The following is a 13,101-nucleotide window of genomic DNA, read 5'->3' on the forward strand; positions in this document are numbered from 1 at the left end:
TGAAGTGGTGGAGGCTACCTCGCTAAATATATTTAAGTCACAGGTAGATAGGTTTTTGATAGACAAGGGAATTAAGGGTTATGGGGAGAAAGCAGGAAAGTGGAACTGAGCCACTTCAGATCAGCCATGATCTTATTGAATGGTGGGGCAGGCTCGAAGGGCTAGATGGCCTACTCCTCCTCCTATTTCTTATGTTCTTATATTGAAACTAACTAAGAAGATCCTACAGGAGTATGCCTTTCAGATGACAACTACCTCAGGAGACCTCAGATAGAATACAGTTGTTGGTGGGTGGGAATCAAGGGCTGAATCGAATGAGTGGGAAAGTGAGATGTCCTATGCATCAGAGGCTGATTAGAGAATTTCAGAACTGCATATGGTGCCACGTTTGCAGGAGTAATGTGAGTGCTTGTGACTGTGTTGTATCTTGTTGTATCGACAATTAAAGTGAAATTCACCTTTTCACGTTGCCTCTTAATTCCTATTTAATTTGCATTAGTTACGATTCATGTGAAGTAAAAGCTACAAAAAAAATGAAACCTTGTTGATAACTTCTTCTTTGATGTCATTTGGTTATTTTAATTTACAGTTCCCCCATGAGAATCTTAAAATCCTGGAAGTCTGTTTTGTACTTAAGCACATGTATTGCACTGTAAAGGTTTTCATTGTACATCATAATTACAGTAATAAACCAGAATTAACCTTCACTCATCTGTACAAACAAACCACAAAGTTACTACAGAGATTAATAATTTTTAGATGTCTGTTTTCCCTTTCTGGATTATTGTTATCAGGCACTGGACAGAATTTTCCAAAGTGTTGGCTCAGGTGGTATATTCTAACACTAAGAAAAAATTGGAGGTGGGTCTTATGCCATCACATTGGCGGGGCAGGTTCCCATCGGCAACATAGGCCTTTCAAAGATATTGGTGCCTTTTTGAAAGGGCATTCCAATCTAACAGAATGAGAAATACAATCAGAGATCACCTTCCTTCCCCACCACCACCACCACCGGAAGAAGTGCTCGCCCAGCACTATCTTGACAGGGCCCTGACACTGCCACCTGGCAGTACCCAGGCACTGCACACAGTGCCAGGGAGCAGCGCCGGGGCAGTGTCCAAGGCACTGCCGGATACCACACAGGCATGTCCTTATCCTCCTTGGGAGCTGTACTTCCCTATACACCCCAGTGGGTTTTCTTCACCTGGTTGAAATTGCTCCAAACTGGTTGTAAACCATGCTACTAATGTTATATCAGCAAAGGGGAAGATTTGAATGTGGGAAGTTGAGCAAGTTAATGATATTGAAATGTATTTAAATGGAATTCTAGTCATTAGATAGTGGAAAATCCATTACATCACTGATGGGGTGTGGGGCATTTGTATCACGAGATCTCACCAGCACAAATCTTATTTAATGACTTCAAGATTTTGCACCCGTTGACATTTATGCCCTCAGCACATGGGGGCTCAAAATCCCGGCCACTATTGGCTGGTTAACAGAACTTCAATTCACTCAAAGTAAACCTTCACTGATGTTATTCTGCAACTTTTTAAGTTTTCCTTCCATCTTTGTGGGAAGTCAACTGACCTCAGTTCAATACTCTCTTTGAATGGTAACTAACTGCATGGAAAATCACAGCATGACTCACATCCACGAAGCAAGCTAATGCTCTCACACATCTAACTGCTACGCTGCCCTATAACCAGGACTTCAATCGTTCTTAACAGAGGGCTTTTCTTTTAATTCTATTTCAACTCTACAAATCAAACCAATAAAAGTTATTTCGCAAGTTACTTTAAGAACAAGAAATTGTACTTCAATGTTAACACAAAATTGGCAGGAATAGAAGTGAGTGCACCCAAATGTAACATTTTACAGAGGCTTAAAATAACCATGTTGCTCTGATTCCCCAACCAACATGAGGAGGAGATAAAATGCAAACAACTACTGAACTGTTCAAACTTGTGTGTTAAGTTTCATTCCCAATGAAAAGAACAAAGTTAGAAGATCAAATCAAATCAAAGGTTTTTTTGTATCTGCATTTAACTGATCAATAGAGTAACATCTAACAATAAGTGGCAACTAATCTAATCAGGTTAAGATGACCTGCTGTTAATGTAAAAGTTTCTTCACTGCTATTGTATAAATCTCAGGAAAAGATTAGTAGCCTGATATGATTTAGAAATAAAAGTATTGTATGTTATTCAACTACAATATAGCTGCAGGTATTGTCTATGGGATTTTACGGAGGAAAGTATAAGTGAAAATAAGATGGGAAAATTATTATTGTTCTTATTGATATAGATTCAGATTTCTTTTTATCTCATTAGTCTGGATTTAAATAATTATCCATGTTCATTGTAGATAAAATAAGTATAAGCAGTCTAAATACAGTTTCTGGTCAGCATGGATCTACAGCATAACTGCCACAAGGTCACACACACCAATCTCATTTATAAAGTTCAATAATGGGGGACAAAGAGTAGTTGCAAGGATCTAAACATGAGAACAAGAGTCGAGAGTTGAAATAGGTCAGGGATGACAGTTAAGTATGGCTTGGGTGCAGGATAGGATATGAATAGTGGCTTTTATATATACAGTTCACGGGGGGGGGGGGGGGGCATCTGTCCTATTGAAGAAAGGTAGAACATAGAACATTACAGCGCAGTACAGGCCCTTTGGCCCTCGATGTTGCACCGACCAGTGGAACCAATCTAATGACCCTCTAACCTAAACTATTCCAATGCTATCCATATGCCTATCCACAGACCATTTGAACACCCTTAAAGTTGGCGAGTTCACAACTGCTGCAGGCAGGGCATTCCACGACCTTACTACCCTCTGAGTAAAGAACCTACCTCTGACATCCGTCCTATAATTACCACCCCTTAATTTAAAGCTATGTCCCCTTGTGTTAAGACATCTCCATCCTGGTAACCTCCTCTGCACCCTTTCCAATGCCTCCACATCTTTCTTATAATGCGGCGACCAGAACTGTACACAATACTCCAAGTGCGGCCGCACCAGAGTTTTGTACAGTTGTAACATAACCTCACGGCTCCGAAATTCAATCCCTCTACCAATAAAAGCCAATACACCGTACACCTTCTTAACAACCTTATCAACCTGGGTGCCAACTTTCAGGGAGCTATGCACATGTACCCCGAGGTCCTTCTGCTCGTCCACACTACTAAGAATCCTTCCGTTAGCCCTATATTCTGTACTTTTGTTATTCTTACCAAAGTGAATCACCTCACACTTTTCCATATTAAACTCCATCTGCCACCTCTCGGCCCAGCTCTGCAGCCTGTGTCCCTCTGCAAACTGTAACATCCATCCTCACTGTCTACAACTCCTCCGACCTTGGTGTCGTCAGCAAATTTACTAATCCATCCTTCTACGCCCTCATCTAGGTCATTTATAAAAATGACAAACAGCAGTGGCCCCAAAACAGATCCTTCAGGTACACCACTTGTAACTGCGGTGTTGTGAATGACCATGTCAGAGGCTGCATAGACATCATGGGTTAATCTGCTATAACTAAGGTTTCAGAGAATGCCATTCATGACTTTTCCTGAAGCTACTTTGCTTTTATGAAGTAGAAAACACATCAGTGATTCAAACAAAGTTGCAATAAAGAGAGATGAGATTCTCCCCAAAAGTCTATGGACTTGCAGAAGGTATAATAGACATAATTATGTCTATTTTCAAAGCTGAATAATAGCAAGGATAGCTTTTGTTGCTCTTCTCTTCACCGTTTTCATAATTTGAATGTTTCCCTTACCGAATGCAGTTTGCGAGAGAGTTCCGATGAAAGATCACATTAACCAAATGTCTCTCTCTTCCTAGTGCTGCCCAATTGCTGAGTGCTTCCAGTATTTTCTATTTTATCACACTATACAAGTTCTGGTATGGATGGCCAATGAGTTGTACAATTTTAATATAAAATCTTTCAAGTTGTATTCAGCTGACCTGGCATGGTAAATAAGTATTCTATTCACTTTGCTCACAATTGCTGCAGTAACTTCATGAGTTTTTTTGCTAAATTTACCACTTCATGAATTTTGTTTCACTTTAATTTGTTTACATTAAGGACTTAGAATGTTCAATTTTTCTAACCTGTGTAGAATTTATTTATAATGAATTACCCAATTGCAGATTTTATTTAACTTCCCAATAATCTGAGCAAATCAACCTCCCCATCCCAATGTCTAAACAGCTGCAAACTTAAAAGTTAGCACTGGGTTTCTATATACAAGCCATATTAGGAATAGTCAGAGCTTCAGCAATCATGTTTTGGAAGTTATATTCTAGTATCAAAGCAACTAAGTAAATAGGATATGGAAGACCTTCATATAGAGACAGAATGCAAAATGTTGATAAGTGCATTTATTGTACTGTAGCAGCATTGTAAACCCACTTTCTCTACTAAGATTTATGATTTTATAAATGTCTTTAGATGATTTATAGATATGTTTTGCCAAACACACTAATGTTCTGTTACTTGAATGTTGCAATTCAGACTATTGCTGAGCATAACTGCGTGCATAGTATAAATTTATACCTCAATAATACTAACATTAAATTCCAATCCTACCATATGGACACATTTCACTTCCGATAAGTTAAATTAGATAACAAAGGTTGGGCAGACATTTTGTAAAATTCAACACAAACCTGCACAGTTGACGGTTTCTCAAATCGGAATGCAAGCTCCCTTTCAACAAGCAGCAAAACAGTATGGATAGCATTAGGAATGGTGTCCTGTAAAGTATGAAATTTCATCAATGGAATATTGTATCTCTTGGCTATTTTTTTTTTACAGAAAGCACATTACTTAAACAACTGTTGCCTGCTATTTTGAAAATATTAAATATATATCCATTAGCACAAAACAAAATCTTCCGCAAAAAAAGTCCTTTGTTGAGTCCAGCTCATCTCCACACTGAGTTTGCTTACAATCGTGCTAAATAGTATAGTACAAGAATAGATCTGACTGAAAAATAAATTTTAAAGAAGTTCAAAAGCCTTGCCATAGAGGTTTGCAGCATGGAAACAAGCCCTTCGACTCAACTTGTCCATGTCGCCCTTTTTTTTTAAAACCCCTAAGCTAATCCCAATTAGCCACATTTGGCCCATATGCGCCTATACCCATCGTACTCACGTAACTACCTAAATGTTTTTTAAAAGACAAAATTGTACGCACCTGTACTACTACCTCTGGCAACTTGTTCCAGACACTCACCACCCTCTCTGTGAAAAATTGCCCCTCTTGACACTTCTGTATCTCTCCCCTCTCATCTTAAACTTATGCCCTCTAGTTTTAGACTGCCCTACCTTTGGAAAAAAATACTGACTATCTAGCTGATCTATAGCCCTCATTATTTTATAGACCTTTATAAGATCACCCCTCAGCCTCCTACACTCCTCAGCCTCTCCTTATAATTCAATCGATCAAGTCCCGGTAACATCCTAGTAAATCTTTTCTGCACTCTTTCTAGTTTAATAATATCCTTTCTATAATAGGGTGACCAGAACTGCACACAGTATTCCAAGTGCAGCCTTACTAATGTCTTGTATAATTTCAACAAGACATCCTAATTTCTGTACTCAATGCTCTGACCGATGAAACCAAGCATGCCAAATGCCTTCTTCACTGCTCTGTCCACCTGCAACTCCACTTTCAAGGAGCTTTGAACATGTACTCCTAGATCTCTTTGTCCTGTAACTCTCCCCAACGCTCTACCATTAATCAAGACTTGCCTGGTTCAATCTATCAAAATGCTTCACCTCACATTTGTCTAAATTAAACTCCATCTGCTATTCGTCAGCTCACTGGCCTAATTGATCAAGATCCCGTTGCAATTGGAGATAACTTTCTTCACCGTCCACTATGCCACCAATCTTGGTGTCATCTGCAAACTTACTAACCATGTCTCCCAGGTTCTCATCCAAATTAATATAAATGACAAACAACAGTGGACCCAGCACTGACCCCTGAGGCACGCGTATCCACATCAGCACAATGCCAATCACAGGCCTCCAGTTTGAAAAACAACTCTCTACAACTACCCTCTGGTTTCTGTTAAGAAGCCAATTTTGTATCCATTTAGATACCTGGATCCCATGAGATTTAACCTTATGCAACAACCTACTATGCAATACCTTGTCAAAGGCCTTGCTAAAGTCCATGTAGACAACATCAACTGCATTGCTCTCATCGACCTTCTTGGTTACCCCTTCAAAAACCTCAATCAAATTTATGAGACATGATTTTCCACTCACAAAGCCATGCAGACTGCCCCTAAAGAGTCCTTGCGTCTCTAAATGCCTGTAGATCCTGTCTCTCAAAATACCTTCCAACAACTTACCCACCACAGATGAGAGGCTCACTGGCCAATAGTTCCCAGGCTTTTCCCTGCAGCCCTTTTTAAACAAAAGGCACAACATTTTCCACTCTCCAATCTTCAGGCACCTCACCCATGACTACCGATGATTCAAATATCTCAGCTAGGGGACCTGCAATTTCCTCCTCCTCTCCTATCATTTGAGATGTATCACTTTCTGATCATTTAAAAAACACTTGAAGTTAAACATAATTTACAAATTTTAATACTTTAAATCAGCAGAAATTCAATATGTTATCAAGGCATTAATGGAATCAAAATTTAGATATTCCAAATTATTTTTAATTTGTACTTTTGATTTGATTAAACACAAGTGGAATGCTTACTACTTTGCAATAAGATAGTAAAAAAAATTGACAAATGTCATTTATGAGCTCAAAGGAGCATCAAAATGTATCTCAGATAGGAAAAAAATCTAGGTAAGTGAGGTTAGTACTCATGAAGGACTGAACTTATTGCAGCTAACGACTAAATGGTCTTGCCTGCACACGTTTCATTAGATCATTCAAGCTTTTCTCTTCAGAAATACATCTAATTGCCTTCCAAACTTATAATGTCTGCATTAACAGAGTCCAGATAACTTATTTACTATTTTCATCTTTTGTGTTAAGATGTTATGTTTGAGTTTTCTGTTTATTTCTAACTTCAATGGTAGTCATGATGTGGAGATGCCAGTGTTGGACTGGGGTAAACACAGTAAGAAGTCTCACAACACCAGGTTAAAGTCCAACAGGTTTATTTGTAGCAAATGTCACTAGCTTTTGGAACTGGCTGTTTCTTCATCCGAAAGCTAGTGGTGTTTGCTACAAATAAACCTGTTTGACTTTAACCTGGTGTTGTGAGACTTCTTACTGTATTCCTAACTTCCTCACTTTTTTCATGTGCCATATTTACATACAATGACAGAATGTGTCATCAATAATGCAATCAATAATTTATTTGCCTGCTCAGTTCAAGTACTACCATAACAATCAGTTCCAGGCATGGAATAAATTGATAAATGCCAAACAAGAGGTCAGACTTTCCTTTGGCTTCAAGGCAGTTACAAGCCTGAGCTAAACTCAGTTAAAGGGAGGTCAAATGGAAAATCCTTCAGTGATGACCTGGAGGATAATAATTAGAGCCCTAAAATTTCACTGCAGGCTAGCACTGGCTTTTTCATTATTAGAAGAATTCTGAACAGAGTTATTGTAGTATCATCTGCTAACTCCTGTCATTAGGATAGAGCAATGTTTATTAATGAAGCAACTGAAGGTAATAAAGTCGGTGATGCTTCCCTGAGGAACTCCTATTATGCTTCAGCCAGTTGTTCATAACTTTATATTTCACAGTATATATTTCACAAATTTTAATGCTCATGACTGTTAACTAAAAAGTATTAGGATATACACAAGCACAAGTAACATATATCCTTATCCTTCAAACCTTTATTTAGAACTAACCTGTGACGAAATTATGACAATTAAACACAGGCAAAAAGCAGCAGCCTTGTAGGACAAAATGATTTACTTTTGCAAATTTCAAAGGTATTTATAAAACGTATCACCTGAAGGTTATTGAAAGCTTTAAATAATGCTGGTACAGGAGAGCAACGTCGAGCATCCACCAAAATAGTTAGTCCTGCACTTTGGATTTCTCGGCTAATGAGCAGTAAACAAAATTGCAGTAGATCACAAATATTATAACACATTCATAGAAGATAGCTGCCATTTTGCCACATGGTCATTCAGTAATCATCTATATACTTTTGCACTGTTTCAACTAACACTTTGATTAACTACACAGGGCAACAAAAACTAAGTGTTCACAAATAGTGCAGAATTTAAAGCTGTTGAAAAGACTGGTGTTCACAAAACTTCATTAATTTACAATCTAAACACAAATTTATTAATTTAATAATGGTTTTGTTTTAAAATGGTAAATATTAATGAAATGGCAATTAACACATTTGTTGCAACATAACATTTATATAATTCAATCAAAATTAATTTTCAGGATTTTTGAAATTACATTGTTAAGATTATATAACTTAGCCTTTTTTCATGTCACTGGCTTGTAGTTGAAACAAATCTAGAGGTTAAATCTAAATTCACCGAAGCTTGCTGACAAAGTGTGAATCTGAACTCAACATGAACTCACAATTCAATCAGTAACAATACTTTCCAACAGAACGATAGCTTAAATACCTACACGTTATTTTGGATTCAAATCACCTTTCAGGACATTTAATAAAATGAGCATAACATGAAATTTTAATATCATTTTCTTTAATTTCTAACATGATTGCACATCCAATATGTCCCCCCTGCTTGATGGAATGAAAATTCAAAACATTTTAGCTGCTACAGAATAATAATTGCGCTAAATCCTGAAAGCTTGCTTGTTCTGCCACTTTTGAAGCTGAAAATTCAGATTACCTATTCAATTCCATTTCCATAGCCCCAGCAAGATTCTTGACAGGCTTATAAATCAGCTTCCCCTTCCTTCTGTCCATCTATTCTATACTTCTCCAATATAGCACAGTCCATAAATGCCCAACTAATTGCGTAACACATGGGCTACAAAATCTGCTATGTAGGCAATCAATAACTTTTATAATGGAATGCAAAGCAACTGTTGAAATACCTGGCAATACTATAAAAGTAGAGAAGGAGCCGCACAAGTTCAGAGATGTTGCAATGTGGATTTAGCCAGATTGTGTTCCTTGTTGTTATTATCACAATTGCATGACCAGACTTATCTTTGGCTCCTGAAGCAAAGCAGAATTTTATATTTATATTAGTAATTCATACAATTACTTAAAATCCCTTAACTAGGATATAAAGGACAAATCAAACATCCCAACTTAATTTGCTCAAGAGGATTGTTGAACGTAACAACACCATACACAATCCTCAAGTTAAATGCGCACGCATTATCAAATGCTTAAATAAATGTGTTCAGTAGCTCAAAATATTCTGGGCCATCTTTGTCTATCCTTTTTTAAAGAACTATTCTTTCACAGGATACAGGCAACACTCGCTAGGCCTGCATTTACTGGCCAACTCTAACTGTCCTTGGAAACGGTGGCGGCAAGCCGGCTTCTTAATCTGCTGCAGTCATGTAGTATATGTACATCCTTAATGCTATTAGGAAAGGAATTCTAGGATTTTGACCCATCAACATTGAAGAATATAGTTCCAAGTCAGGATGCTGCGTGGCTTGGTGAAGAACATGGTATTCCCATGTCCTACTTGGTGGTAGAGGTTGTGGGTTTGGAAGGTATTCTCAAAGGAGCCTTGGTGAAAAGCTGTAATGCATCTTGTAGATCGCACACACTAGTGTCACTGTGCATCAGTGGTGGAGGGAGAAAATGTTGAAGGTGGTGGATGGGGTGCCAATCTAGTGGATTTTGTTCTGGATAACGTTAAGCTTCTTGAGTGTAGTTGGAGCTGCACTCTGTGGAGGGTATTACATCATACTCTTGCCTTGCAGATGGCAGACAGGCTTTGGAGAATCAGGAGCTGAGATACTCACCAGAAGTTCCCAGCCTCTGACCTGCTCTTTCAGGCACTGGTTGGCCCAGTTAATTTTGTGATCTAAAGTAACCCCCAGGATGTTGACAGTGGGAGATTCAGCGATGGTAATGCAATTGAATGCCATGGGGAGATGGATTGATTCTCTCTCGTTGGCGATGGTCATTGCCTAACATTGGCCTGGCACAAATGTAATTTGCCACTTATCAGCCCAAGTCTGAATGTTGCCCAGGTAATGTTGCATATGGATAGAGATTGCTTTAATATCTGTGGAGTCACAAATGATGAAGAAAAGAATTAGTGAAGACAAATGTAGGTCCCTTATGATACAAAACAGGAGTATTTATAATGGAAAACAAGAAAATGGCAGAGCAATTAAACAATTACTTTAGTTCCATCTTCATGGAAAACGCAAATAATTTTCCAGAAACGTTAGAGAATCAAGGGAGCAGTGAGGAGGAGTAATCAAAAGAATTGAGCGGCATGGTGGCTAGCACTGCTACCTCACAGTGCCAGGGACCCAGGTTTGATTCCTGACTTGGGTCACTGTCTGTGTGGAGTTTGCACATTCTGCCCATGTCTGCGTGGGTTTCCTCTGGGTGCTCCAATTTCTTCTCTCCGTCCAAAGAAACGCAGGTTAGGTGCTAGGGTAAATGCATGGGGTTATGGCTTGGATTGTGGTTGATGTAGACTTGATGGGCTGAATGGTCTCTTATGCACTGTAGGATTTTATGAAATTAGTATTAGAAGGGGATAGTGCTGGAGAAATTAGTGGGACTGAAAGCTGATAAATCCCCAGGGCTTTGTAATCTAAATCTCAGGGTACTAAAGGTGGTGGCCATGGAAATAGTGGATGCGTTGCCTGTCATCTTCCAAAATAACACAGATTCTGGAATAGTCCTTAAAGATTGGAGGGTGGCAAATATAACCCCGCTTCTTAAAAAAATGGAAGGAGGGATAAAACCAGGATCTACAGGCAAGTTGGCCAATGAGTAGTAAGGAAAAGGATGCAATAACAAGACACTGAGAAAATACAAAATGGGTTTAGACGAAGTCAACAAGGATTTATGAAAAGGAAATCATGTTTGACAAACCTACTAGTAGAATAGATAAGGGAGAGCCAATGAGGTGTAGTTGGATTTTCAGATAGCTTTTAATAAAGTCCCACATAATAGGTGTAAAATTAAAACAGGTGATATAGTAGCATGGAATGGAATTGGTTAACAGACAGGAAATGGAGAGAAGGAATCTAACCCATTTATTCATAATATATACCAAAGATTGGGACAAGGGAACCAAAAGTAATATTTCCAAGTTTGCTGACAACACAAAACTAAGTGGGAATATGAGTGATGAGCAGGATGGAAAGAGGTTTCAAGGCTACTTAGAGAAGTTGAGCGAGTGAGCAAATATTTGACAGATGCATAGATAACATGGATACGTGTGAAGTTATTCACCTCAGTAAGACAACGAAATGGCAGAATATTATTTTAATGATGATAGATTGGGAAATGCTAATGGGTGTCCTTGTACACTGGTCTCTGAAAGCAAGCATGTAGATGTAGCGATCAGTTAGGAAGGTAAATTGTATGTTGACCTTGATTGCAAGAGGATTTGAGTACGGGAGCAAGGATGTCTTAGTGCATGGCCTTGGTGAAACATATCTGGAGCATTATGTGCAGTTTTTGTCCCCATACCTAAGAAAGGACATATTTGCCATAGCGGGTGAAGCTCCCCAGACTTGTTCCTGGGATGGTAGGACTGTTTTATAAAGAGATTGGATTGACTGGGCCTGTATTCACTTGAGTTCAGAAGAATGAGAAGGGATCTCAGAAATACAGAAGGTTCTGAGAGGGCTGGCTGACTGAATGCATAAATGTTTTCCCTGGCTTGGGGCCAGGGGGTGGGGGGGCAGAAGTAGTTTTGCAATATGGAGTAAGGCCATTTAGAATTCAGCTGATGAGAAATTTCTTCATTTAGAGGGTGGTGAACTTATAAAGTTCTCTACCACAGAAGGCTGTGAATGTCAAGTTACTGAATATACTTGAGGAGGAAACAGATTGATTTCTGCACACTAAAAGGTATTGAGGAATATGGGGAGAGAGCAGGAGTACGGCTTTGAGATCGAGGATCAGCTTCGATCAAGCTGAATAATGGAGTAGCCTTGAGGGCTGAGGGGTATCGGGCAGAGAGCAGGATTATGGTTCGAGATAAAGGATCACACGTGACATTTTGGCTTGATAGTAATGGCAGAGTGAAGGACATGCCGGACCACAAAGCTACAGATTGTCATTGAGTACAATTCTGTTGCTGCTGCCAGTGGCCAACAATGTCTCACGTCTGCCCCTTTTTGAGTTGCTAAATCTGTTTGAAATCTATCCCCCATTTAGCACAGCGGTAATGCTACACCACACGAGGGTACATGCAATGTGAAAATGACGCTTCAACTCTACAAGAATTGTGTAATGGTCACTTCTATTACTGTCATGGTTAGACGTATCTGCAGCAGGTAGACTGGTAAGGACGAGGTCAAATAGGTTTTTCCCTCTTCAGCTCCCTCACCACTTGTCACAGACTAAGCTTAGCAACTATGTTGTTTAGGACTCAGTCGGTCGTGGTGCTGCTATGCCACACTGTTGAAGTCCCCCATCCACAGCACATTCTGTGCCCTTGCCACCTTCTGTTTCTTTGAAAGAGTGTTCAACATGGACTCATCAGCTGAGGGTGGGAATGGCAGGGGTGAGGGGAGCTCACAGGAGAAGGTTGTAGATCATAATCAGCAGGAGGTTACTCCTGATGTCATGAGACTTCATGCCATTTGAGGACACTCAGGGCTGCTTTCTCATACTGTATATCATTTGGCTACAACCTCTGGTGGGCCTGTCCTATCAGTGGGGCAAGGCATACCCAGAGATGGTAATGGTGGAGTCTGGGACATGTTTTGCAAGATATGATTCCACAAATATGACTATATAAGATTGTTGCTCGCCAGCTCTCCCAATTTTTGGTGCCTAGGTCATTGCCTGATGGTCCACCTGATTTCATTCCTACTTTCAGACTTCATAGTAATTTAGTAATTACTGCTAGGCTATTTCAGGGTTAACCACATTGCTATGGCTTTGGTGTCACATATAGGCCAGATCAGATAAAAGCAGCAGATTTCCCTCCCTGAAGGA

At 39.3% G+C, this 13,101-nt stretch overlaps 1 protein-coding gene across 2 annotated transcripts in view; it reads right to left on the reverse strand.

The window, feature by feature from the left end:
* The window catches only part of plekhg4 (pleckstrin homology domain containing, family G (with RhoGef domain) member 4), a 203,975-nt gene that overhangs the window by 126,283 nt on the left and 64,591 nt on the right, over positions 1 to 13,101 (reverse strand). For both annotated transcript variants that reach the window (XM_080187099.1, XM_080187098.1), the window contains exons 5-7: positions 9,036 to 9,159; positions 7,957 to 8,050; positions 4,681 to 4,767 (exon numbers count right to left, since the gene is read on the reverse strand). In XM_080187099.1, coding sequence (XP_080043225.1) covers positions 4,681 to 4,767; positions 7,957 to 8,050; positions 9,036 to 9,159 — 305 coding nt within the window. The remainder of the gene's footprint in view (positions 1 to 4,680; positions 4,768 to 7,956; positions 8,051 to 9,035; positions 9,160 to 13,101) is intronic.

The sequence above is a fragment of the Carcharhinus amblyrhynchos genome, chromosome 4 (genome assembly GCF_965287045.1).
Source record: "Carcharhinus amblyrhynchos chromosome 4, sCarAmb.v2.hapA, whole genome shotgun sequence".
NCBI classification, from domain to species: domain Eukaryota; kingdom Metazoa; phylum Chordata; class Chondrichthyes; order Carcharhiniformes; family Carcharhinidae; genus Carcharhinus; species Carcharhinus amblyrhynchos.